We start from the raw sequence: 27,347 nt of genomic DNA on the forward strand, positions 1-27,347 counted from the left end.
CAGTTCTGACAAAGGAATTGTACCCAGAATACATAAAGAACTCCTACCATTCAATAATAAGAAAACAACTTAAAATAGGAAAATATGTGAGCAGAAACTTTATAAAAGATATGCAAATGTCTAATAAGCATAGGAGATGATGCTTTACATCACCAGTCATAAGAAAGATGCAAACTGAAACCATAATAAGGTACCACTACATATATATTAGCATAGTTAAAATGACAATATTTGGGGCGCCTGGGTGGCTCAGTCGGTTGAGTGTCAGATTTCAGCTCAGATCACGATCACAGTTCTGGGTTTGAGCCCCATGTCAGGCTCTACACTGACAGTTCAGAGCCTGGAGCCTTCTTCAAATTCTGTGTCTCCCTCTCTCTCTCCCCCTCCCCCACTCAGGCTGTGTCTCTCAAAAATAAACATTAAAAAAAATTTTTTTTAAATAAGTAAAATGACAATCCTAAGTACTGACCAGGTTGTGGAAGAGCTGGTACACTCACACATAATAGGTAGGAATGTAAAACATTACAATCATTTTTGAAATCTATTTGCCATGTTCTTTAAAAGTTAAACATGTTTATCATCCAATACAGCCATTCTAAGATAAATGAAAATGTATGTCCACACAGATACTTGTAAACTCATGTTTACAGCAGCTTTGTTCATAATAATCAAAAACTACAAACAACCCAAGTGTCCAACAACTACACATTACAGTATATGAACACAATGGAATACTACTCGGCAGTAAAAAGCAATGAACGGATATATGCAACAACCTGGATGAATTCCAAAATTATTATGCTGAATGAAAGCAGGCACACACATAAGAACGCATACTGTATGATTCCATTTACATAAAATTCTAGAAAATGCAAAGAAGCCATAGTGACATAAAACTGATCAGTGACTGGGGGGCACCTGGGTAGCTCAGTGGGTTAAGTGTTGAACCTGATTTCAGGTCAGGTCATGATCTCATAGTTCGGTGAGTTAGAGCCCCTCCTAGGATTGGCATTGTCTCTCTCTCTCTACCACTCCCCACTCATGTACTCTCTCTCTCTCTCACAGAATAAACTTTAAAAAAAAAAAAAATGATCCGTGATTGCCTAGGGCTAAAAGTGAAGATTGCATGATGTAAAAATTTCTGAATCTCGATTGAAGAAGTGGTATGTTGGGAATATTACACATCTGTCAATACTCTCAAATTTTAGGCTTTATAGGATGCAGTTCATTTTATGTAAATGATACTTCAATAAAGCTGGGTTTTGTTTTTATTTGTTTAATGGCACATAAATGTCATGGTGACTGCCTTCAAGGAGTTCATCACCACTCCCCCAAATGTCACTCTTCTCCATGCTTAGAGGCTGGTGGATTTGCACTGATCCTTTGCTCTCATTTTGTCCTATCCGTGTGACTTCTGTTTGCAACGTGGGACAAACGTTTAATTTGTGGCAGACAGAATCTGCAACTTTTATCTCGCCTCTTTTAAATCTGAGTTTACAACCATCTAAGTCTTCCTGACAGAATGCGATGTTCATTAAAACTGCTTATTAAGCATGAAGAAGAAATAACATTCAGCTGCAGTCTAAAGTTACATGAAGTTGAAACATCTCAGAATAAAGCAACCAGATACTTTTTCTGTAGATGAAGTTAGGGAAGAAAAATCCACTCCTGCAACATTCAAATGCATCGTACCCTGAGTGGTTTAAAGGGACATTTTAAGCTACCATAAATTAATGTGATATCACGTAATTTCACACAAAGTTTACCTATGTGAATATAACCACTTGTAATAGACTTCCCACTCTGCAAAAAAACGTTTTTTTTTTTATTTTTTATTTTTTTTTTTTAAAAAATTTTTTTTTCAACGTTTTTTATTTATTTTTGGGACAGAGAGAGACAGAGCATGAACGGGGGAGGGGCAGAGAGAGAGGGAGACACAGAATCGGAAACAGGCTCCAGGCTCCGAGCCATCGGCCCAGAGCCTGACGCGGGGCTCGAACTCACGGACCGCGAGATCGTGACCTGGCTGAAGTCGGACGCTTAACCGACTGCGCCACCCAGGCGCCCCTGCAAAAAAACGTTTTTAAACGCTCTGCAATAAACATCAAGACAAACTTACCGAAGAAATGATTTAATATTTTCAGCTTTCATCTCAGATACCAGGTTCCACCGCATACTTTGATGATAGCCCAGTGAAGTGGTGCTTTCTTTGAAAGGCTTAATAAACCAGCCTGGGTGGGGAGTGGGGAACGGGGGGGGGGGGGGGGGGGGGTAATATATACATATATACATGTTACATACAGACATAATTGTTTTTAGCTTTTATAAACACTAGAAGCCAAAAAATAGTGCTTGCATAAGAAACAGTTCACGGCAGGCTTTACAAAAATGTTCATATTAAATTCAGAAATCCTTCAAATTCTGCTGTGCAATGTAATTTTGGGTGGGTTAAAACTAGTTTTATGTGAGAGAGAGATAACTTCTCTTTCTACATGTTCTGCATCAAGGCGCAGGGCCTGTCTTTCTCATTCTCCTCGGGGTGGTCTAGTTTGTAGCACAGTGCCTGACACACAAGGAACATTCCACGAATATCTATTTAGTAAGTGAGGAAGGAAGGGCAGTTTTTGCAGTGCTGTCCACATTCCTTGCTAGTTTTGGCTTGTTAAGCGTGCTTGTAAATGAAACCATCTTTTCATCCCTGTGGATAGGTAGATAGTGACAGCTCTGACCTGCTTTCCTAACAGCTCCTGGCAGTATCCTCAACTCGCTGTAAACTTTAATGAATGTGGATTTCAGTCGCACTTTATTAGGAAGGTCAAAGTCATCCCACCGGGGTTCCAGCTGGGCTGAATTCCGCGGAGCTGGCCACAGCTCAGGGAGCCCCGCCAGGGCCTCCAGGCTTTCTGTGTCTCCTCCCCAGCATCAGAGCCAGAAGCGCCAGCCCCGCGCTGGGGACACGGGGCTCTGGGGACACGGGGCTCGTACTTACCCACCATAAATCCTGCCAGGAAAGATGCCAGCACCGCAGCCAAGCACATCCAAAGGTAGAGTCGGCCCCTGGACTTCGCCATGCCTCCCTGAGGACCGAGCTTGGGGGGCTGGCCAGAGCGGGCCTCTAGCCTGCAGACCAACAGAGAGCACCCCGGGAAGGTGGTGAGAGCCCGCCCACCCGCAGGCTTTCTGCAAAGCCTGGCCACTGCCTCCACCCTCCCAACCAGGCCCAAACAACTCGTTGCCCCTGTGGTCCTCAGGGGGCCTTCCCGGGGAAAGAGGAATTCCTGCGATGGGAGGAGACAGAGCCTTCCCATTGGCAGGCAACTTCCATTCTGTTGATCCTGTAAAAACCAGGACAGTCTGCTCTGGGGGGATGGGGAGGGGGTGGCTGCCGGGAAAATATCTCTAATTGTTTCCTAAATAACTCAACTGTCAACCTTGAAAATAAAACAGTTAATCTGCCAACAAAAATGAGAGTCAAGAATAGCAGAAAATTACAATTCCAAACATGCCTTGCTACAGCAAAACCATAGGCAAGGCAGGAGAACCAAGGAGATTAATGCTCTTTTATGGAGGGGTGGGGGCACTTGGGAGGGCTGCTTTAAACAAGTCCATTGCAGTACAAAGTTTACTTTGTAGGAGTTTAAAGTTTACTGGCTTTTCATTGGCTAAGTTATGACGGTCTCTCATTGGCTGAGCGGTTGCTGGGGGAGGAGAAAACCTTCCTTCCTTCCTTGTGCTGGGGTATATCCGCTTGCAAGGTTCATCTCTTCTGGCTCTCCTGGTCTGCATCTGCAATTGGTGGTGAGTGGCAGAGTGTGAGAGCTTCCCTCTTCTGGCCTCTTCACTCCATTTTAGTTAAATTTACCTTTATTAATTTTTACATTTCTTCTCTTTGACCAATATCTCTCCTCAAAACCATCACTGAGCAAGAGTCAGGTTTTCCATATTTAGTGGTTTTATCCCTTGGGTCCAGGAAGGACTTTTCCTGGTTGTCATGTCCCATGTCCGAGGGAAAGTACAACGTACCAGTCGGAAGCCACTAAAGACCACATGGTAACAGAAAGGACTTGGAGGCAGAATTCTCAGGCACTTCCCCACTCAAGTCCATATCTTCTCAAAGTCATAAGCATTGGAAATCATCTCTGAAGCACTGAGCTAGCATCGCATTTTTCAAAACACTGTTTATGCAAAAGTTTGACGGGGAACAAAACGCAACACTTAAAATAACTATACAAAGCAAAAGTAGTAACGTGACAATTCCAAACTGTAGGATTGCCCTCAACCAAGACTCTAGGTCAGAAAATAGCCAATGAAAAGGTTTATTGGCTCTTATTCCAATTTAGGGGAGCAAGGTTCCACCTTAGGAAGGCAGAACTGAAGTCATGTATGTTTCCTGGAAGTCCCCCACTTAAAACAACCATGAAAGCAGATTAGTGGATACAGCAAGAGCACACTGAAAGAATTAACTGAGTGCGTTTTGAAAGATACATTACAGGTGTAAATATGAAGCAGTAGCTGATGAACTTGTTGCAAAACTTCAAAGATGTTTTAAAACGAACCGTTTTGAAGCAAATATGTTATCGATAATACAGATGTAAAGTTGTACATTCAGAAACCACGAATCTGAGTTAGAATCAGGAGTCAGTAATTCAAGATAAAAGACTTTTGTGAATTCTGAACCTTAACCCTTCAGAGAAAGCTGACGGGATCATGATAAGATTGTTTCCAAAAGGCCATAAACAAAAGAACACGTTTCCTCCTTTTGCAAGAATTTGGGAAATGCAGACAGAGCATTTTCTTTCCACAAGAGATGGAGCAGCAGCAAACAGTGAGAAAAAGGGCTACAGGCCTGGTCTGGACATCTTGGGAAAGCTGTCTCATCAGATGTTGTCTGTTTTGATTCAAATCTTTACTTTCATGTCACCACCAGCTGGTGTGCAGTTCCATTCAGGGTTTGATGCTTTCTTTGCATGGGTCATGTGAATCCAAGAATCTATTCCCTGGAGTTTAATGGCCCAAGGGTTGGTTAGCAGTTTCTGATAAGGGCTTTTCCAGTGAGGCCTTTCTGGAGTGGCCTATTCCAATAGATGAAATCTCCAGGTTGCAGAATATTTGAGGTCTCCCAGGAGTACATGGTGAAAAGATTGCTCTACCAAAGCATGGTTATTTTTAATAGAAGCAACTAGGCCTTTACAATATTAAAGTAGATCTCCTTTTATCAACTGTGAGTCAGAGGAGGCAAGGGCCAAGTACATAGGACACCCTGTGACCATCTCATCACTGTGCTACAAAGGATGAGGGTCTCTGAGTCCCAAAGGGGGTGGATCTGAGATTTAGAGGACCAACAGCAATGCTTTGGAGGTATTTGGAGGGTCTGTACAAATTTTGCCAACTAGTGCTGTTAGTGCATTTGACTAACCCTGAGGACTGAAGATGGCATTCACAATGGAAGTTGTAAAACTGTCCAACAGACTTGTTGAAGCACCTGACTGGTAAAATGACCTCCCCAATCACTATGAAGGTTAAGAGGGGTTCCCCAAGGAGGTATAATCTTTTCTAACAGACTTTTAGCCACAGAATAAGCATTGGACTATCTACAAGGGAAAAGCTTTGGTCCAATGAGAAAATAAACCATAATTACAACACATTTATATCCATGAGACAGGGATGCTGTATGAAACCCATTTGTGTGAATAGGTTTTTTTTTTTTTTTTTTTTGGATTATACTTTGGACAGGTGAGACAAGCAAGGTAGGTACTTTTTGCAGCCTTTTTAATATTTCCCCACCAACATTCCCAAACACTGTTAGTTTGTCAGTAGACCAATCGTTTAATGCATGTACAATGGTAAGTAGTGGAAATTCTAGGACTTCTGGCAAGGCAGGATTCTTAGATCTAAACCAGAGTTATCTTTGTTTGTTTGTTTACTAAACCAACAATTATTAGATTTCTAATATTTTTTCCCTCTCTGAGGCCAATTGTTGGATTGCTTTTGTCAATATTTCCAAATCATCATTTGAGAGAACATCTCTTTCAACAATGAGAGAGGTTTGGGTCTTGGTTTCCTTGAGATCAGTGTTTTGGTGGGAATATCAGTGAGGCAGTTTCCTTTGGACTCTAGGGGTCCAGTCTGGAAGGCCCAGGAAGCTTAATAATAGCCGGAGTTGCCTGAAAAAGTATAGTATCTAATAAATTTTGAAAGTGGGAGCCATTTTTTATTTTATTCCCATTGTTGGTGAGGAAACTTCATTGTTTCCATAACATTCCAAAGTCATGAGATACTCCAACGGCACACCAACTCTCGGTATAAATGTGGTTTTACCCTTGGCTAAGGGTAAATGCATAGAACTCCAACTATTAGGCCAAAATAGCCAAAGGGAAAGGAGCTGACTCAATGACTTCCAAAGGAGTTGCAATAGCATACCCAACACAATATTTATCATTTTAATCCTTTAAATTTAACCATTAGTAGGGGCGCCTGGGTGGCTCAGTCAGTTAAGCGTCCGACTTTGGCTCAGGTCATGATCTCACAGGTTGTGAGTTTGAGCCCCGTGTCAGGCTCTGTGCTGACAGATCAGAGCCTGGAGCCTGCTTTGGATTCTGTGTCTCCCTCTCTCTCTGCACCTCCCCGACTTGTGCTTTGTCTCTCTCTCTCAAAAATAAATAAAAAATGTAAAAAAAAAAAATTAAAAAGGAAAAGAACCATTAGTAATCCATGAAAAATCTGCACGGGTTAGAGGAGTTACCTATAAATTGTCACAGGGAGTCAAAAGGTGATCTATCAGCATTAAGCGGTCACGTGGGACTTCCTCCATGATGGAGAGAAGAATAGCAGGACTAAAGGTATTGTAGGAGAAGGTCATATAAAGGAGCAGTTAGCAGGATGATGACCCAGAAGGGAAGTAACCGAAGTGTTGAGGGTGATGAGAATTCAGAAGAGCTTCTGCTACATGGAACACAGGATGGTTAGAGGATCCTGTGATTATTTCTCCCAAGGCCTTAAAACAGAAGAGCAGTAGCAGGAATGACTCTAAGGCAAGGGGGTTATCCCCATGCTACAGGGTCCAACTGTTGATTGTAATGCCCCATTGGTTGATAGTGCTCCCCGTATTTTGGGGTGAGTATTACAAGGGCATGGCTTTCCTCCTCACATATGAAGAAGGAAAAAAGAAGTTGATAATTAGGATGTCTGAGGACAGGGGACTTAATTAGGCTTTTCTTTAATGTCCCAAAAGCTATGTCATCGTGATCCTTCCAAATAATAGGGTCATTTTCAAATAAAACATATGGAGGTTGAGCCCCAAGAGAGAAGTTTGGAATCCAATTTCAATAGTAGACAGCCAGTCTAAGAAAACTTCATAAATAGCACTTAGTTTTAGGTTTTGGGAAGTTCAGGATGCCATGAAGCCTACCTGGATCCAAATGTAGTCCTTGTTCTGAGATCAGGTACCCTAAGTATCGAACCTGAGTTTGAGCAAACTGCATTTTTTCTTTGGAGACTTTGTGCCCCTTTGAGGCCAAAAGTTTTAACAGATGGATGCTGTCTTCCTGTGAAGAGGTGTGAGAGGGGAGCAGAGAAGCAAATCACCTATGTATCATAACAAATAGAACCTGCAGAAAACTTCATCATCCAAATCAGCCTTTAAGGTTTGTGAAAAGAAAAGACTCTCACCCTGGGGCATTACTGTCCAGATTTATTTCCAGTCTTCCCAAGTGAAAGCAAAGAGATACTGGCTATCATTATTAACAGGAATACTAAAAAATGCTGTGCAATTATAGTGAAAAAATTGCTTTCGGTAGAAATGTGTGTCAGGAATAACAACATGCCAAGGGACAACAACGTTATTTATTGTTCAGAGGTCCTGGACAAATCTCCATCCTCTACTGCTGCATTCTCTCACAGGTTAAATAGGGGTATTATAGGGACTAGGGGAAGAGAATAGGGACTAGGGCAGGGGAAATGGGGCCCTGAGCCTTGCAATCTTATATTATGGAGCTAATGCCTTAGAAGGACTTCTTTATTTGTAGGTTAATTTATTAAAAGTGATTAATAAATCTTTATTAATTCTGAGAAGTTTTGAGGGATCCACCTGAGTCTTGATGGGAAGTACACTGGACTCCACCATTGTCATTTAGACATTTTGCCCATAAGAGGATGGTAGCTGATCCAAGAAGAATAAATGATCATGGTCTCCAGACTCAGCTATAGTGACATCAGACACAGAGCAAATAAAAGATATCAAAGAGTCATTTACTTTCCCTGGTTCCTTATTTAGATTATTACTGTCAAATTCTAGATTTCCTCTTTTTGGGTGAAATTCCAGCATGATTATTTTCTAAGAAATCTTGGTCCAATAAATGAATAGTGGTGGAGGAACTAAGGAGAAGAGTGTGCATGTCACAAAGGCCTAGATAAAAGGAGAGACAGACAGAAAGGAACCTGTTGGCATTTACTAAAGACCCCCGGTATCTGAACTGTTTTCGTACTCTGAGATGGGGCTGATTTAAAGCAGTGGGGGTAAGCACTGGGAGTGTTGTTCTGGTGTAATAAGGACAAAGAGAGAGTCATTCCCAAACTGGAGAGTGGTTTCTCTAAGCCAATTAGGAAGGAATACTGAGAAGAGCCCCTGTAGTTCCTCAGTGTGCCATTACTGGGAATGAAGAGGACATTGGAAAGACTGGCTAGGGGGCTGATGGCACCTGGAATGCTTAAATGTGGAACAATCCTTTTGTCCAATGTCCTGGCCCTTTGCAAAGCTGCCAGAAACTAGGAGGTTTTTGGTTCTGTAGAGGAGCCTTTGATTTCCAGAACTGAAAATTGGAACTGTAGCCATTTTTCTTTTAGGTGACTTATGTGGGATATGAACAAGCTAGTTTGCCAAATTGCCTAAATCTGGAGTGGACACAGTTCCCCATTCCATCAAGTTTCTTTTAACTAAAAGGGAAAGATCCCCTTTCAGTGCATTAATAAAATTAAAAGCTACCCATGTGGATTCAACATCGAAACAAAGACCAAAACTTCCTTTACAGACATTTTGGAGTGGACTGTAATAGACATAAACAGTTTCACCAGGTTTTTGTGTACAAACCTGAATTTTGTTCTCATCAACAGGTTTATGAAAAGCTACTGTAATTGTTTGGTGGAGATTTCCAATGAGAGTTCCAAGTATTTTGCCAAAAGTTAGGGGTTTATTTTTCTACATCCCTTTCAAGATGTCCCCATTGAGTTAGTTTTATCCAATATTTGGCCTGGCCCTCACCAACAGTCAGGTGGACTGATATAAATCTGAGAAACCAGGTTGCACATTTGAATAACTATGCTAAATTCTTCAACAAACCTAAAGGGGTCCTCAGTCACTTTAGGAAACTACAGCTTAAAATTCAGGTCTTATAAGAAACTTGGGGTTCATTCAGATCCTCAGAAAACTTAACTTTATAGGGGCTGATTTTAACACATTCAGAAGAGGAAGAACTAAGAAAGGATTCAAAGGAAAAAGGAACTTAAGCAAAAGGATTAGAAGAGAGAGGGGACATATACAGGAGGAAAGGCTGGCACAAAGGAATAGAGAAAAATGGTACTGGAGGAAGGCCCTGTGCACAGGTGTCTGGGTACAAATGAGGGGGAGGGGGAAAATAGTCCTCAGAAGCCATTTTGATTCCTTTCAATTGTTTGTTTCAGTTAACTTAGAAATAGTATTTCACAAAGAAGCAGAATTAGAATTCCAAAAAACATTTGGAAGCCTCAAGGTATCAATGAAATAGGCACCCCAGTTTTTGTTGTTTTTCTTTTAGCTGTGACTTTCTAACTGGGGAAATCAGAAGTTCCCCATAATGGCCATTAAAGTTCTAAATTGCTTTTGATTAAGTTGGTCCATTTAGTTAGACATGCACATGAGGAGGGACCACAGTTTTTAAACATAAAACCATCTGGGGTTCAAGAAGGAAGGGACCCTTCAAAGCATTTTGATGACTAGAATTCCATTTTTTTTTTTAGAAGTGTTCTCTAAAGCAAAAAGCAAAGTTCCTAAATGGCACAGTTCAAATAGGAACACCCTGGTTCCAAAAAGGAGTCTCACCAAAGATCAGCAGAGTTCCAAAAGGCACAGCCTGGTTCCAAAGAGGAGGCATACCAAAAGCTGAACAATTACTCTCAGAAAGACCCAGACCAAAGTAGATCCCAAATGAAGCCTGTAGAGATCACTACAAACACAAAGAAAGCAGAGACCAAATCCAGGAGAAAACTTACCCTCAAACTCCAGGGTCGGCAAGAAAGCAGTGAGCTCAACTGGCTCTTTGGGGTCTAGCACCTGTTTGCTCACTAGCCTTGGAGTTATTGGGGGGTCTTCTTGAGATCCCATATCTGCTCACCAAGGAATGTTAATCTTAAAAGTTAAACTGTCACTTATTTCACTAACAAATATGGGTTATTTCGGGAGTTGTAGAGAGTTCCAGTTCAGGACACGCAAGCTCCCAGAGAACAAAGAAGAATGTTCTTTTCTGGGGGCGGGCAAAGGGGGAGGGAGAATGATTGCTGTTATAATCAAACAGTCTGTTGGAGTAAACTGAGAGTCTGAAGTATAGTGGCTTTTCATTGGCTGGATTGTGACAGTATTTCATTGGCTGGGCTGTTGGGGAGGGATGACCTTTCTCCCTTCTGCTGGGTCAAGTAATAGGATTAGAAAGGTAAGTCTATCCCTGTTAGGGTCTACAATTGGTGATGAGTAGTACAGCATGAAAGCTCCCTCTTCTGTTCTTCCAACTCTATTTTCATGAGCTTTCTCTTTGTTAATTTTCACACTACTTTCTTTCTTGTGTCTTTGCCACCTCCATTCAATTGCTGAATTGCAGCAGCAGCAAAGTGCATATAAGTACTGCTCTTCCTTCCCTGTTTATCATTCTGCTGCCAGATTCTGTCCTAAGTTCTAACTGGATACACTTGGGAAACATTTCTGATCCAGGCTGCTCCACTGTAACCTATTAGTTCCTTAACCCACGCATCAATATCAAAACTAATCAGATTGAGTTCTTTTGTCCTCTGTACCTAAGCAAGGCTCCAAATTTCCATAATTCTCAGTTTCTTTTTCTGTCCTGGGGTTTTTTCCCTACCTTATTAAAATATTGTAGGTTCAAATGAATAAGATTAACCACTGTAAGTGCCTTGCACCATAATGAACAAGAGGTTCTCAACAAATGGCATCTTCCCTGCCCTCCCCTTCATATCAGTTATGCAGCATTTCTCTTTAGAAGTGTTTAGAAGGTTTGCAAAATAGGACTCCTGCACCCATCCATTTCATCCTAAAGGAAAATCTTTAGCAATTCATGACTGAATCCCTTGTATCCAACCAAAAACAGTTTTGCAGCCAAACCAAACATGCCTACTGAGTAAATAATGGAGACAGTACATCTACAGTTATACTTCCAATCTTCATTGCACTGTTTGATTCCTTGATGATCATAGTTAAGACACCTCTCTTTGGTCCTAACAGGTTGCCAAAAGAGTCTAAATTCATTTTTATTGCACTGTAATTGATGATAGATATACTGGATAGACTTTTCCCTTGGAACTTTCGTAGAATCCCTGAGAGTTAACTTTGAACCAAATATCTTTAGTCAACTAATTGATTTCAAAATATCTGTAACTCAACAACAAAAACACCTCACAAATTATTTGATTAAAAAATGGACAGAGGACCTGAATAAATATTTTTTCTAAAGCCAACATACAGATGGCCAACAGACACGTGAAAAAATGCTGAACATCACTTTCATCAGCGAAATGCAAACCACAACCACATGAGATATCACCTCACACTTGTCAGAATGGCCAAAGTAAAAAACACAAGACATAACAAGTGTTGGCAAAGGTGTGGAGAAAGGGAAACCCTTGTTCACTGTTGGTGGGAATACAGTGGTGCAGCCACTATGAAAAACAGTATGGAGGTTTCCCAAAAAATTAAAAATAGAAATACCATATGATCCAATAATTTCAATGCTAGGTATTTGTCCAAAGAAAACTCAAACACTAATTTGAAAAAACACGTGAACCCCTATGTTTACTGTAGCATTATTCACAATAGCTAAGATAAGCAAGCAATCCAAGTGTCCACCCATAGATGAATGGATAAAGATGTGGTATAAATATATCATGACCAATTACTCGACCACAAAAAGAATTTGTCATTTGTGGGGCACCTGGGTGGCTCAGTCGGTTAAACGTCTGACTTTGGCTCAGGTCATAATCTCACACGTCTTGTGGGTTCTAGCCCTGCGTTCGGCATTGTCCTGACATCCCAGAGCCTGGACCCTGCTTCGGATTCTGTGTCTCCCCCACCCCTCTCTCTCTGCCCCTCCCCTGCTCATGCTTTGTTTCTCTCTCAAAAAAAAAAAAAAATAAATAAACAAGCATTAAAAAAGTTTAAAAAGAAAGAATTTGTCATTTGTGATAACATGGACGCATCTAGAAGGTATTATGCTGAGTGAAATAAGTCAGGGAAAGACAAATACCAAGTGATTTCACTTCTATGTGGAATCTAAAAAAAAAAAAAAACAAAAAAAAAACCCGATTCTTAAATACAGACAAGTGATGGTTGCCAGAGGGAAGGTAGGTAGGTGGATGGGCAAAATAGGTGAAGGAAAGTAACAGGTACAAACTTCCAGTTGTAAGTCAGGGAAATGAGAAGCACAGCACAGGGAATATGATCAATATTTTAATAACACTGCATGGTAACAGAGACTGCACTTACCATGGTGAGCACTGAGTACTGTATAGAGTCTTTGAATATAGATGTTGTTCATCTGCAACTAATATAACACTGTATGTCAACTATATTTCAATAAAAAAGATTTTTAGAATACTTCTATATTGCTAAAAAGCCCTAACATGATAGAGCCAGGCTCTTCCACCCATTTGACATACCTTAACTGATGCCTCCAGCTTTTCTATTTTAGAGGTAAACACCTGCAAAAAGACATTTTCATAACAAGTTCCCCCACCACGGCAGCGGCGTATATGGCTAACTAGAATGAAGTTCTTCAAACAGAAGCAAGAGCCAATGAAGTAGCTGTACTCCTCATAATTTAAGAAACATTTTCCTAGAACATCTATAATTATTTTCATCATTAAAAAGTATTGGAATTTTAATAAATATCCAGTCTGTTTTTTTTTTAATTTTTTTTAACGTTTATTTATTTTTGAGACAGAGAGAGACAGAGCATGAATGGGGGAGGGTCAGAGAGAGAGGGAGACACAGAATCTGAAACAGGCTCCAGGCTCTGAGCTGTCGGCACAGGGCCCGACGCGGGGCTCGAACTCACGGACTGCGAGATCATGACCTGAGCCGAAGTTGGACACCCAACCGACTGAGCCACCCAGGCACCCCTTCCAGTGTCTGTTTTAACAGTGGGGTGACAAGGGTCTTCTCTAGGTCACAAACAATATCAAACATTTTATGTGTCAGTATACACAAATATATGCTACGCGTATACCTTTTAAGGACTTACATAATTTATCTCATCCATGGTACCATTCGCTATTGACTACATCATTCTCATCTCTTTGTTGGCAAAAGAGAAGGTAGAAACTAATGACTATAAGGCCTTATTTGAGAAATTTGTTTTTGTACTCCGACCTCAACTTTTATTGCTAATTAAAGTTTGACGAATAGAAGAAATCAGTGTATTCACCAGCACAATTTCCCAATGTGATTAATCTTCCCAAATTAAAATTATTTATTCAACCAATATTTGACAGGTTATAGCATGCCAGACATTATGAAAAACTGAGGATATGATCCTGGCCTTTAGAAAGCCTAGGATACAAGGAGAAGGCAAATATTGAATATGTAATTAAATGTGAACAGTTCTAAGAAGAAGCAGTATTACCTTAACTCTGAAGGTCTTCGCTGCCTCAGTGGGTGGGATCTGCCATCTTTATCTTGCCAATCCATTGTATAAAAGTCTGGTTAGCTGGTTTAGCAAGTCTTTGGCCTTTTGTTGATACAAATACAAATTCATTGTTAAGTTGCTCTTATATAATCTTTTCTCCCCTCCCTTGTCTCCCATCCTAAAAGAGCTGATCTTATAACTTCAAACCTCAAATCCTGTCAAACGAGTCACAGAGAGATTCGAAAACAAAGTGTGACATGTACTGATGAGGTGGTACATGTAGACTCATTAACATACCAGTAATTAAAATTTGATAGAGAAGGAACACTATTTAGCTTTGTCACACATTTCATGTTTTGTATGATGATGTTGTCTTATGTTTCACATGAGAGGGATCACCTAGATGCTAACTATACAGATATGGACTTTATGCCATTAATGATGTCTCAAGGTGACAGGATGCCTGGTCATCCAGACAACAAGGTTCACTTTCCAAAATAAATAAATAAATAAAAGAATGGTTGATATCATGATGGCTGAGATTTGTGACAAGAGATACATCCTAGTTGAGTATTTTCAAACTCCTGGTGGAAAAACCACCAAAAATCAGTTTCAAACTTAAAATAAGATGTTAGAATGTCAGTACATTATATAGTATACCATAACCTGTAAAGCAAGTGAGCAGTGAGAAGTAGTACAGATAGTGAGAAAAGGGTACAAGACTAATAAGAGGGAAGACATTTGAAAAGAAAAGCAGAAAACCATGATTGGATGACTTTCTTCTGATGTCACAATTACTCAACAGTAAATGTAGAAATTAGGAATGGCCCATCAAGTTAAAGTGTAAAACAGAGACAGGGCCCCTACGCATGCCTTCTCATCAACACAGGATGTGTGTAACCATGATGCTAACATTCCAGACAGAGGTTTGGCAATGGTAAGTATATCATTTGGCCTTTAAAGCAAATTCTCCCGCTCAGTGTTTCTTTCCCTGTATCATTAACATGTGCCTTCAGCCCATTTTCCATGACAGCTTTTACCTAATAGTGCTAAGATCTTCCAACACACTTGCATCATCCAGCCTCATTTATAGCCTCTATCCTTGTGTGCCTTCAGTATCATTTAATTATGAATAAATCTCTCTAGATTTTTGATCTTCCTTCCAGCCCTTTCTCTATTCTATCCTACCTGACACCTGTTTTCGGTAGATGATACCACTTTCCTCAAACCAGATAGTTTTCCACTTCATGGGGAAGTGGAAATGGGTCCCATGGAGACTCACGGGGTCAGAGAGGAAGGATGCACCTTTGTTCGGCACCATTATTCCACTGTGTCTTTTTTGAAGTTGCTACCCTCTGATTACATCATTTGCTTCCTATTCTCATCCTTGGCCCCAGTTGAACACCAATGAGTTCTCTCACCTTTGGCAGTGGTTTTAATGGTTTCCTTGTAGATTCTGGGTGAACCTCTGGGCCTTCACTCTTTATTTTCTTTCACACTTGTATCCAATCCACCTGTAAGTTCTGCTGGCTCAGCAGTTAAAATATCGCTTGAATCCAGCTGCTTCACCAGTATTCTAATCTTAGCCACAATAATCTCTCATCCAGACTTCTGCATCAGCCCCCAAGTGGTCTCCGCCTCCACTATTACTCCTGTTTAGACCATCTCTGACTTAGCGGAGTTTTCTTCCTAAACTAGCAATCAGATGGCGTTATTATCCTTCAAAGTTTTCTCATTAAACTTAAAAACAAAATTCAGACTCAGAGGGGCAACCAAACCCACTTGATCTAGCTTTCAAATCTCCCCTCCCTTCAAAGTAAGACAACACTAAGGAAACACATCCAAACCAAATTCATAGAAACCAGGAAACCACCGCATCAGCAGAGATCACCAGCATCACAAAGAACCAGACAATCCCAAAGGGAGGCCTGGGGTACTATGGCTCTCCTAGTGATGGTGTAGCATGTCCATATGCCTACAAATGAAGAAGGCTTGGTAAACAGAAAATGGCCAAGAAAGTTCCTGGCCTTCTTCCACAGTATCGTCCAAAGGGTCCCTAACAAGGTACAACAGCAAGAAAAGGGTATTCAACAATTTTAGAAGTGGATGCAGTTATTGGAAAAACTAACATTTTTTGTTTTCATTCCATTGTAATTAAGTGATAACTCTTCTTGAGCACCCAAACTGACTGAGGACAATACGATTCATCACAATGACAAAATAATCACTATTCTGCAAGCCCTAGCCATAATGAAGTTCAATCCTACAGTTTCTAAACTGCATTACTGGTATTTGGGACTCGGTGCTTAATCTCTGCTAAATCTCAGACCAACCCGGGAAAGTCATCCAGACATTTGCCAGGCTTTTCACTACTACTGGCTTTCATGTAGAATGCCTTATTAGACCCAGACAAGCAAGGCTATTCAGGAGTAAGTGAAAGAGGTTTTCAGATAATTGAGTGGCGAAGTTATTATAGACTTTGGCTCACACATAGAAAGAGGGTGAAAAAGTAAAGTCAAATGGGGGAGAAGAGACAAAGGGTAAAAGAACCATGGTGTGGTTCAAAAGGATGTGAAATAACTGCTTCCGTGAGTACTCTCTGGCTCTCACGAAGACCCAAATTTTAACAACCTATCTATCCTAACTATTTAGGAGGGGCACCTGGGTGGCTCAGATCATCATCACATTGTTTGTGAGTTCCAGCCCCACCTTAGGCTCTGTGCTGACAGCTCAGAGCCTGGAGGCTGCTTCCGATCCTGTGTCTCCTTTCTCTGCCCTTCCCCCCCGCCCACACTCCGTCTCTCTCTTTCAAAAAATAAATAAACATTAAAAAACATAATAAAACACAGGTCATCCTAACACAACAACACTAAATTTGTTAACCAATATAGACATTCTATTTACTTTTCCTTAAAGCCTCTTTTCCTAAATAAGAATGGTATTAGAATACTTTATAAAAGTTACTTTACACTGGAACAAAATGTAGCTTACATCTTGCAGAAGACGAAAAAGGCCCCTAGAACCAAACACATAAAACTGGACTTAAAATGCATGAAAAATTACAAGACATTCTTATGACTTTTTCTTCAAAAAGATTTAGGAAGCACTAAACTTCGATAAACTTGGAAAGATTAACAGATATCAACTCCATTATTCTGGTCATTCCTGTTGCCACCTTTTGAAGGAAAGGGGTGTGGTGAGTGGGCTTACTATAAAGCCAGCTTCTTAATAACAAAACACTGTGTTTTGCATATTGCTTAGAGAAGACTGACCTTGCAATTTATTGGCCTCAAGAGACACATGATCCCCTTCTCTGCCCCCAGGCAAAATACAGCCAAGGAGAGAGACTATCCTAGTGGATACTCAGCTTTCATGAATTTTATACTATCTCTTATATGTATTAGTTTTGGCGAAACCAAATTTAAAAACTAATCTACAAATACAAAATTTAGAATGAGGTAATTCCTATTTACTTTACACTTTAAAAATTGTTTTGGGGGCACCTGGGTGGCTCAGTCAGTTAAGTGTCCAACTCTTGATTTTGGCTCATGTCATGATCTCATGGTTTGTGGGTTTGAACCCCACATTGGGCTCTGTGCTAGCAGCACAGAGCCTGCTTGGGATTCTCTCTCTCTTCCTCTTTCTCTACCCTTTCCCTTGCTCACACTTTCTCTCTTAAATAAGTGAATGTTTAAAAATAAATAAAGTAAAAAATTGCTTTGGATACTTGCTCTGTAGGCATCGGGAAGCACCTATATTTAAAACAACTCAAAAAGTAAAAATACAATTACCATACAATCCAGCAATTCCACTTTTGAGTATTTGATGAAATTGAAAACACTAATTCAAAAAGATTTATGCACCCCTATGTTCATTGCAGCATTTTTCCAATAGTCAAGAAATGGAAACAACCTAAACGTCCACTGATGAATAGATGAAGAAAATGTGAGAGAAGGAAGATGGCAGAGTAGAATGATCCCGAGTCACCACCTATCACAGATGCATTTCAGCAGGTGACCTAGTGCAGAAGCAGTTTGAATAGCACCTGAGTTATACATGAAGGAGATTTATGGACAATTTTAGGACATGTGCCAGAGAGTCAGGGATCTGTGGGAGCTTTCTCTGGAAACAGGAGTGCTGGCAGGTGCCATTTTTCTTCTCCTCCTTCAGCCTAGACCACCAATGGTTGCAGAACCAGTTTTGACACTCTCCATTTACCTTGATACCAGTGCTTGCCCCCATAGACCTGCCCCACCCAATCTGCTTACCTCAGCAGACAACCCCTCCGAACCACGCCGGCCCTGCCTCACCTAGCCCTGCCTCACCTAGCAGGCAGCCTCACCAGGACTGGCATCCCTCCAAAGCGACTACTGCCCCCACAACACTGGGCAGGTGGCTTCCGCTGGGACTAGTGTCCCATCAAAAGGATGGAAAGCTAATCTCACACACCAGTGTGCCTGGAGTAGCTGCAGCTGGGCCTCTCAGCTAGCTGGGCCAGGAGGAAACCCTGCCCACCAGTGCACCAGCAGCAGATACAGCTGATCATGGCAGTCACCTGGGATAAGGGCTGGCCCCACCCACCAGCACACCTGCTGGGGCTGCAGCAGGGCTTCTCAGCCAGCCATGCAGGGGACAGAGACCTTCCCACCAGCGCATCCAAAGAGTTGAGGCTCAGTCACAACAGGAGGGCACACACAGAGCACACAAGGGACACCCTTTGAGCTCCTGGTTCTGGTGACCAGGGGGTTTTGTGTTCCAAGGCATCATAGGATGCCTTCTACATAAGGCTACCACTTTCAAAACCAGGAAAGGTAGCTGAACTATGTAAAACATAGAAATAAACACAGAGAGACAAAATGAAACAGAGACTATGTTCCAAACAAAAGAACAAGATAAAATCACAGAAAAAGAATGAAATAAAATGGAGATAAGCAATCTACCTGATAAATAACTCAAAGTAATGGTCTGAAAGATATTCACTGGACTTGAGAGAAGGGTGGATGAGCCTAGTGAGAACTTCAAAGAGATGGAAAATATAACAAAGAACCAATCAAAGCTGAAGAATAACTGGAATTTTAAAATATGTTAGAGAAAATCCACAGCAGATTAAAAGGATGCAGAATGGATCAGCGATCTGGAAGACACTTAAGCTGAACATCAAAAAAGAAAAAGAATTTTAAAATGAGGATTAGGACCTCTGCAGCAAAATCAATAATAACATATGTAAATAACATTTACATTATATGGGTTCCAGAAGGAGAAGAGAGAGAAGGTGGGAGAAAACTTATTTGAAGAAATAACAGCTGGATAAATAGCTAGCTTCTAACAATGAATCAGGAAGAAGTAGAAAATTTTAACAGACCAGTTACTAGTAGCAAAATTGAACCAATAATCAAAAAACCAAAACCAAAAACCCAACAAACAAAAGTCCAGGACCAGATGTCTGCACAGATGAATTCTACCAAACATTTAAAGAAGAGTTAATATCTATTCTTCTTAAAACATTCCACAAAATATAAAAAGGAAAACTTCCTTATTCATTCTATGAGGCTGGCATTACCTTGATACCAAAACAGGACAAAGGCACTACACAAGAGAAAATTACAGGCAAATATCTCTGATAAACACAGAGGCAAAAATCCTCAACAAAATATTAGCAAACTGAATTCAAGAATACATTAAAGTTATCATTTACCATGATCAAGTGGGCTTTATTCCAGGGAGGCAAGGGTAATTCATCATCAAATCAGTCAAATGTGATGCATCACATTAACAAAAGAAAGGATAAAACCCACATGATCATCTCAATAGGTGCAGAAAAAGCATGGGACAAAATACAACACCCGTTTATGATAAAAACACTCAATAAAGTGGTTTTAGAGGGAACACACCTCAACATGATAAAGGCCACATATGAAAAACCTACAGTTAATGTTATACTCAATGGTGAAAAACTAAAAACTTTTCCTCTAAGATCAGGAATAAGACAAGGATGTCCACTCTCACAACTTTCATTCACCATAATTCTGAAAGTCCTGGTCACAGCAGTAAAACAATAAAAAGAAATAAAAGTGCTCCAAATGGATAAGGAAGAAGTAAAATTTTACTATTTGTAGATGACATACTATATAGGAAACCCTAAAGTTCCACCAAAAACCTATTAGAACTGACAAATGAATTCAGTAAGTTTACATGATACAATATACAGAAAACCTGTTGTTTCTAAAGGTTGATAACAAAGTAAAAGAGATAAGAAAACAATCCCACTTAAAATTGTACCAACGATAATAAATTACCTAGGAATAAATTTAGCCAAGAAGCTGAAAAACCTGTCCTCTAAAAACTGTAAGGTATTGATGAAAGAAATTCAAGACAGCACAAACAAAAGAAAGATATACCATGGATTGGAAGAATAAATATTGTTAAAAATGCAATATTATCCAAAGCAATCTACAGATTCAATGTGATCTCTATCAAAAATACCAATAGCAAATCATTTTTACCAGATTAGAATAATTCTAAAATTTGTATAGAACCACAAAAAAACTAAATAACAAAGCAATCTCGTGAAAGAACAAAGTTGAAAGTATCACAATCCCAAATTTCAACTGTACTACAAAGCTATAATAATCCAAACAGTATGGTACTGGCACAAATATAGATGCATAGATTAATGGTACAGGATAGAAAGCCCAGAAATAATTCCACACTTATATAGTCAACCTGCACAAAGGAGGCAAGAATATACAATGGGGAAAAGGCCATATTTTTAGCAAATAGTGCTGGAAAAAATGGACAGCTACATATCAAAGAATAAAACTAGACCACCTTCTTGCATCATACACAAAAATAAACTTAAAACAGAGACCTAAAAGGGAGACCTGAAGCCATAATACTCCTAAAAAGAAATGGAGGCAGTAATGCTTTGAATATCACCCTTACAACATTTTTCTGGATATGTTTCCTCAGGCAATGGAAACAAAAGCAAAAATAAACTATTGGGACTACACCAAAATAGAGACCATCTGAACAGCAAAGGAAACCACCATCAACAAAACAAAAAGGAAACCAACTGAATGGGAGAAGATACTCACAAATGATAGGTTTAACACGGGGTTAAAATAAAAAATATCTAAAGAACTTAGGGAGCTCAACCAAAAAAAAAAAAATCTGATTAAAAAATGGTCAGAGTACCTGACTAGACATTTTCCCGAAGTTGATATACAAATGGCCAGCAGACACATAAAAAGATGCTTTACGTCACTAATCATCAGGGAAACGCAAATCAAATCCACAATGAGATATCACCTCACAACTGACAGAACGCCTAGTATTGCCTAGTATCAAAAAGAGGACAAATAACAAGTGTTAATGAGGATGTGGAGAAAAGAGAGCCCTCATGTACTGTAGGTGGGAATGTAAATTGGTGTAACTACTATGGAAAACATCACAGTTTCCTCAAAAAGTTAAAAACAGAAATACCATCCAATCCAGTAATTCCACTACTGAGTACTTGTCCAAAAAAAAAAAAAAAAAAAAAAAAGTGCAAACACTAATTTGAACATATATATGCATCTTTATGTTTATTGCAGCATTATTTACAACAGCCAAGATAGGGAGACAAATGTGTCCACTGATAGACGAGTGGATAAAGAAGATATGGTATATATGTACAATGAATGCTACTCAGCCATAAAATGAACGAGGTCCTGTCATTCATGACTATATGAATGGACCTAGAAGATAATATGCTAAGTGAAAATAAGTCAGAGAAAAACAAATACTATATGATTTCACTTATATGTGAAATCTTAAAAAAAAAAAAAAAAAAAAAAAGAGAGACAAAAAACCCCCAAACAGACTCTTAAATACAGAGAACAAACTTGGGGTTGCCAGAGGGATGTGGCTGAGGGAGATGGGTAAAATAGGTGAAGGGGATTAACACGTATAAAATTTCAGTCATAGGTAAGTCACAGGGATGAAAAGCACAGCATAAGGAATACAGTTAATAATATTGTAATAATGTTGTGTGGTAACAGATGGGGACTACACTTATCACTATGTTGTCTACCTGAAACTAATATAACATTGTATATCAATTATATTTAATAATAAATTTTAAAATAAGTATAAATAGTGGGTAATTAATCCTAAATATATAAGTAATTACATTAAAACATGAACATAATATTTCAACTAAAAAGAAAATATTGTCAGAAATAAGAAAAAATATCTGAAAACTTCCCTAATCTCAGAAAGGAATAATCAAGTCCAAGAAGCAGAGAAGTCCCTGAATAAGATGAACCCAAGAAGGTCCCTACCAAGAGGCATAATAATTATAATGGAAAAATTAAAAATAAAGAGAAAGTCCTAAAAGCAGCAAAAGAAAAGCAAATAGTGATGTACAAGGAAAACCCCATAAAGCTATCAGTTGAAATTTCAGCATAAACTTTGAATATATTATGCTACTCCCTTCTGACCTGCAATGTGCTAAAAGAAAAAATTCTAGAACCAAGAATACCCTGCCCAGCGAGGTTATCATTCAGCATTAAAGGAGAGAGAAAGTTTTCCAGATAAACAGAAGTTAAATTCATTACTACTAAATGGGCCTTACAAGAAATGTTAAAGTGCAGGGGAACCTGGGTGGCTCAGTTGGTTAAGCATCTGACTTTAGCTCAGGTCATGATCTCATGGCTCATGAGTTCAATCCCATGTTGGGCTCTGTGTTGACAGGTCAGAACCTGGAGCTTGCTTTGGATTCTGTGTCTCCCTCTCTCTGTTCTTCCCCTGCTCAAGCTGTCTCTCACGCTCTCTCAAAAATAAACAATAAAAGAAAGAAAGAAAGAAAGAAAGAAAGAAAGAAAGAAAGAAAGAAAGAAAGAAAGAAAGAAAGAAAAATGTTAAAGTGCAAAATAAAAGGCTACACATGGAAGAAAATTATGAAAAGAAAAATATTACACTAGCAGAAACAAACACAGAAGTAGATCAATCACTTATAAAGCTAATATGAATGTTTATTTAAACACGAAAGTAGTGTTACCAATTTTATCTACACAATTTAGGTAAGGGATACACAAAATTAAAAAATGTAAAATATGATATCATATAAATAAAAGGCAGAGGGGAGGGAGATGTAGAAATGTACTGCTTTTAGAATGTGTTCAAATTTAAGTGACCATCAACTTAATATAGACAGGATCCTATATACAGATGATGTTATATATGAACCTCATGGCAACCACAAACCCAAAATTTATAATAGATACAGAAACACACATACAAAAGAGAAAAAAATGCAAGCATAAGAAGAGAAAGAGAGCAAGAGAAGAAAGGAACAGAAAAGAACTAAAAAAACAATGAGAAAACAACAAAATGGAAGTAAGTACATAGCTAATTATTTTAAATGTTCAATAATTATTTTAAATGTAAATGGACCCAGTGCTCCAATCAAAAAACATAAGGTAACTGAATGGAATAAAATGAAAATAAACATAAAAATAATAAAATAAAATAAAAACTAAAAATTTAATTTAATTTAAAAATTAAAATTAAAAAAAATTAAATAAAGAAAATAAAATAACCTATCTATATGCTACCTACAAGTTGCAATTCAGATCTAGAGCTATATACAGACTGAAAGTGAAGGGATGGAAAAAGATACTTCATGCAAACGGAAGCAGAAAAATGCCAGGGTAGCAATACTTATGTAAGACAAAATAGACTTTAAAACAAAGGCTGTAACAAGAGACAAAGAGGGGAATTACATAATGATAAAGTGGTAATTCCAACAAGAGGATATAACAATTGTAAGTATCTATGCCCTGAACATCAGAGCAACTCAACCTATAAAGCAAATACTAACAGACATAAAGGGAAAAATTGACAGTAATATAATAATAGTAGGGACTTTAACACCCACTTACATCAATATGGATACATCATCCAGACAGAAAATAAGGAAACAATGTCTTTGAATGACACATTAGACTTAACAAATATATTCAGAACATTCCACCCAAAAACAGCAGAGTACATACAATCTTTTCAAGTGTTCTTTTCAATGTTCACATGGAACATTCTCTAGGATAGATCATATGTTAGGGCACAAAACAAGTATTAATAAATTTAAGAAAACTGAAATCCTATCAATCATCTATTCCAACCACAATAGTATGAAACTAGAAATCAATTACAAGAAAAGAATGGGAAGAAACATGAACATGTCAAGGCTAAACAACATACTACCAAACAACCAATGGGTCAATGAAGAAATTAAAGAAGAGAGGAAAAAAAAAAAAAATGCCTGGTGACAAAAATGGAAACACTATAGTATAAAATCTTTGGGACACAACAAAAGTAGTTTTATGAAGTAATTTTATAGCTATACAGGCCTACTTCAAGAAACAAAAATCTCAAATAAACCCATCTAAACTTACACCTTAAAGGAACTAGAAAGATAACAGAGCCCAAAGTCATTAGAGGGAAGTTATTAGTATCAGAACAGAATAAATGAAATAGAAACTTCAAAAAAATAGAAAAGTTCAATGAAACTAAGGGCTAGTTCTTTGTAAAGATAACAAAATTGATAAATATTTAGCCAGAATCATCAAGAAAAATAGGACTGAAAATCAGAAATGAAAAAGAGGTTACAATCAACATAACAAATACAAAGGATTATGGAAGACTACTATGAAAAATTACTTGCCAACAAATTGGACAACCTAGAAGAAAAGGATCCATTTCTAGAAAAATACTATCTTCCAAGACTGAATCAGGAATAGAAAACTTGAACAGACTGATTACTACCAATAAAACTGAATTGGTAAAAAACGAAAATAAGAACCTACCAACAAACAAAAAGCCCAGACCCAGGTGGTTTCATAGGTAAATTCTACCAAACATTTAAAAAAGAATTACTACCTATCCTTTCCACTCGATTCAAAAAATAAAAGAGATGGAATACTTTCAAATTCATTCTGAGCCCACTTATTACCCTAATATGAAAACCAGACAAAGGCACTACAAAAAAAAAACCAAAAACAAAAACCAAAAACCAAACCAAACAAAAACAAAACCCAGAGAAACTACAGGCCAATATTCCTGATGAATATATATGTAAGAATCCTCAACAAAACATTAGCAAACCAAATTCAACAACACACTAAAAGGATCATTCATCATGATGCGGTGGGACATATTCCAGGGATGTAAGAATGGTCCAATATCTGCAAATCAGTCAAGATGATACTCCACATTAACTAAATGAAGGATAAAAATCATATGGTCAGTCTTAATAAATGCAGAAAAATCATTTGACAAAACACAGGGCCCCTGGGTGGCTCAGCCAAGTGAGTGTTCAACTCTTGGTCTCAGCTCAGGTCTTGATCTTGGGGTTGTGCTCTACACTGGGAATGAAGCCTACTTAAAAATAATTTCAATTTCTATTTTTGATAAAAACTCTCAACAAAGCAACTGTAGAGGGAATGTACGTCAACATAATAAAGGCCATATATGACAAGCCTACAGCCAACGTCACACTCAATGGTGAAAAGCTGAAAACTTTTCTTGTAAGCTCAGGAATAAGACAAGGATGACCACTCTTGTCATTTTTATTGAACAGAGTTGGAAATCATAGCCAGAACAGTTATGCAAGACAAGGAACTTAAAAGACCAATCAGAAAACAAGCAATAAAACTGAACCAGATCATCTGTAACCTACATCATTACCAGCCCATGTCTTCGGTATTGATCAGGTTTTGTTTTGCAAGCTATATGCACTGACTGACTAACTTTAGCAGAAAAGCAATAGTAGCTCACAATCTCTGGCGATATTAGAAAATAAAAAAATTATTTAAAGTGACCAGACCCACAAATGTATGGCCAACTGATCTTCAACAAATTAGGAAAGAGTGTCCAGTGGAAAAAAGATGGTCTCTTCAGCAAATGGTGCTGGGAAAACTGGACAGTGACATGCAGAAGAATGAAACTAGACCACTTTCTTACACCACACACAAAAATAAGTTCAAAATGGATGAAAGACCTTAATGTGAGACAGGAAACCATCAAAATCCTACAGGAAAAAACAGGGAGCAATCTCCTTGATCTCAGTCACAGAAACCGCTTACCAGACATGTCTTTGGAGGCAAGGGAAATAAAAGCAAAAACGAACTATTGGGACCTCACCAAGATAAAAAGCTTCTGTGTGACAAATGAACAAATCAACAAAATTAAAAGGCAACTGATGGAATGGAAGGAGATATTTGCAAATAACATTTTGGATAAAGGGTTAGTATCCAGGGCCACCCGAGTGGCTCAGGAGGTTAACTTCCCAACTCTTGATTTCAGCTCAGGTCATGATTTCATGGTTCATGAGTTCAAGCCCCACATTGGGCTCTGTGTTGACAGTGTGGAGCCTGCTTGGGATCTTCTCCCTCTCTCTCTCTCTCTCTCTCTCGCCCTCCCTGACTCTCATGTATGCCTCAGCCTCTCTCAAAATTAATAAATAAAATCTTTAAAAAAGGGTTAGTATCTAAAATCTATAAAGAATTTATCAAACTCAACTCCTCCCCCAAACAAATAATCCAGTGAGGAAATGGGCAGAAGACATGAATAGACACTTTTCCAAAGAAGACATCCAGATGGCTAACAGACCCATGAAAAGATGCTCAACATGACTTATCATCAGGGAAATATAAACCAAAACCACAATGACATACTACCTCACACCTGTCAGAATGGCTAACAATAACAACTCAGGAAACAACAGATGTTGGCGAGGATGTGAAGAGGATCTCTTTTGCACTCTTGGTGGGGATGCAAACTGGTGCAGCCACTCTGGAAAACAGTATGGAGGTTCTTCAAAAAATTAAAAATAGAACTTCCCTATGACCCAGCACTTGCACTACTAGGTATTTAACCAAAGGACACAAAAATACTGATTTGAAGGGGCATATATACCACAATGTTTATAACAGTGCTATCAACAATAACCAAATTATGGAAAGAGCCCAAATGTCCACCTACTGATGAATGAGCAAAGAAGATGCAGTATATAGATGCAATGGAATACTACTCGGCAATCAAAAAGAATGAAATCTTGCCACTTGCAACAATGTGGATGGAATTAGAGTGTATTATGCTAAGCAAAATAAGTCAGAGAAAGACAAATATCATATGACTTCACTCATATGTGGAATTTAAGAAACAACAGATGAACATAGGGGGAGGGAAGGAAGAAAAAGATAAAATGAGAGAGGGCAGTAAACCAAAGGAGACTTTTAAATACAGAGAACAAACCGAGGGTTGCTGGAGGTAGGCAGGGGGATGGCCTAAATGGGTGCTGAACATGAAGGAGGGCACTTGCTGGGATGAGCACTGGGTGTTGTATGTAAATGATGATTCACTGGGTTCTACTCCTGAAACCAATACTACACTGTATGCTAACTAACTTGAATTTAAATAATTAAA

At 38.9% G+C, this 27,347-nt stretch overlaps 1 protein-coding gene and 1 long non-coding RNA gene across 6 annotated transcripts in view; one reads left to right on the forward strand and one right to left on the reverse strand.

The window, feature by feature from the left end:
* Positions 1-10,476, reverse strand: part of NAALAD2 (N-acetylated alpha-linked acidic dipeptidase 2) — a 68,787-nt gene extending 58,311 nt beyond the window's left edge. The window contains exons 1-4 of one of the 2 annotated variants that reach the window (XM_058687508.1): positions 10,243-10,476; positions 7,409-7,544; positions 2,990-3,120; positions 2,120-2,231 (exon numbers count right to left, since the gene is read on the reverse strand). In XM_058687508.1, the coding sequence (XP_058543491.1) occupies positions 2,120-2,231; positions 2,990-3,120; positions 7,409-7,544; positions 10,243-10,354 (491 nt within the window). In that variant the 5' untranslated portion in view covers positions 10,355-10,476. The remainder of the gene's footprint in view (positions 1-2,119; positions 2,232-2,989; positions 3,121-7,408; positions 7,545-10,242) is intronic. The other variant, XM_058687509.1, reaches the window with a different exon arrangement.
* Positions 10,477-14,711: 4,235 nt separating this feature from the next.
* LOC131487157 (uncharacterized) overlaps positions 14,712-27,347 on the forward strand; it is a 40,414-nt gene continuing 27,778 nt past the window's right edge. For all 4 annotated transcript variants that reach the window (XR_009249642.1, XR_009249641.1, XR_009249640.1 and 1 more), the window contains exon 1: positions 14,712-14,817. This is a non-coding gene — a long non-coding RNA (uncharacterized LOC131487157). The remainder of the gene's footprint in view (positions 14,818-27,347) is intronic.

The sequence above is a fragment of the Neofelis nebulosa genome, chromosome 10 (genome assembly GCF_028018385.1).
Source record: "Neofelis nebulosa isolate mNeoNeb1 chromosome 10, mNeoNeb1.pri, whole genome shotgun sequence".
NCBI lineage: Eukaryota > Metazoa > Chordata > Mammalia > Carnivora > Felidae > Neofelis > Neofelis nebulosa.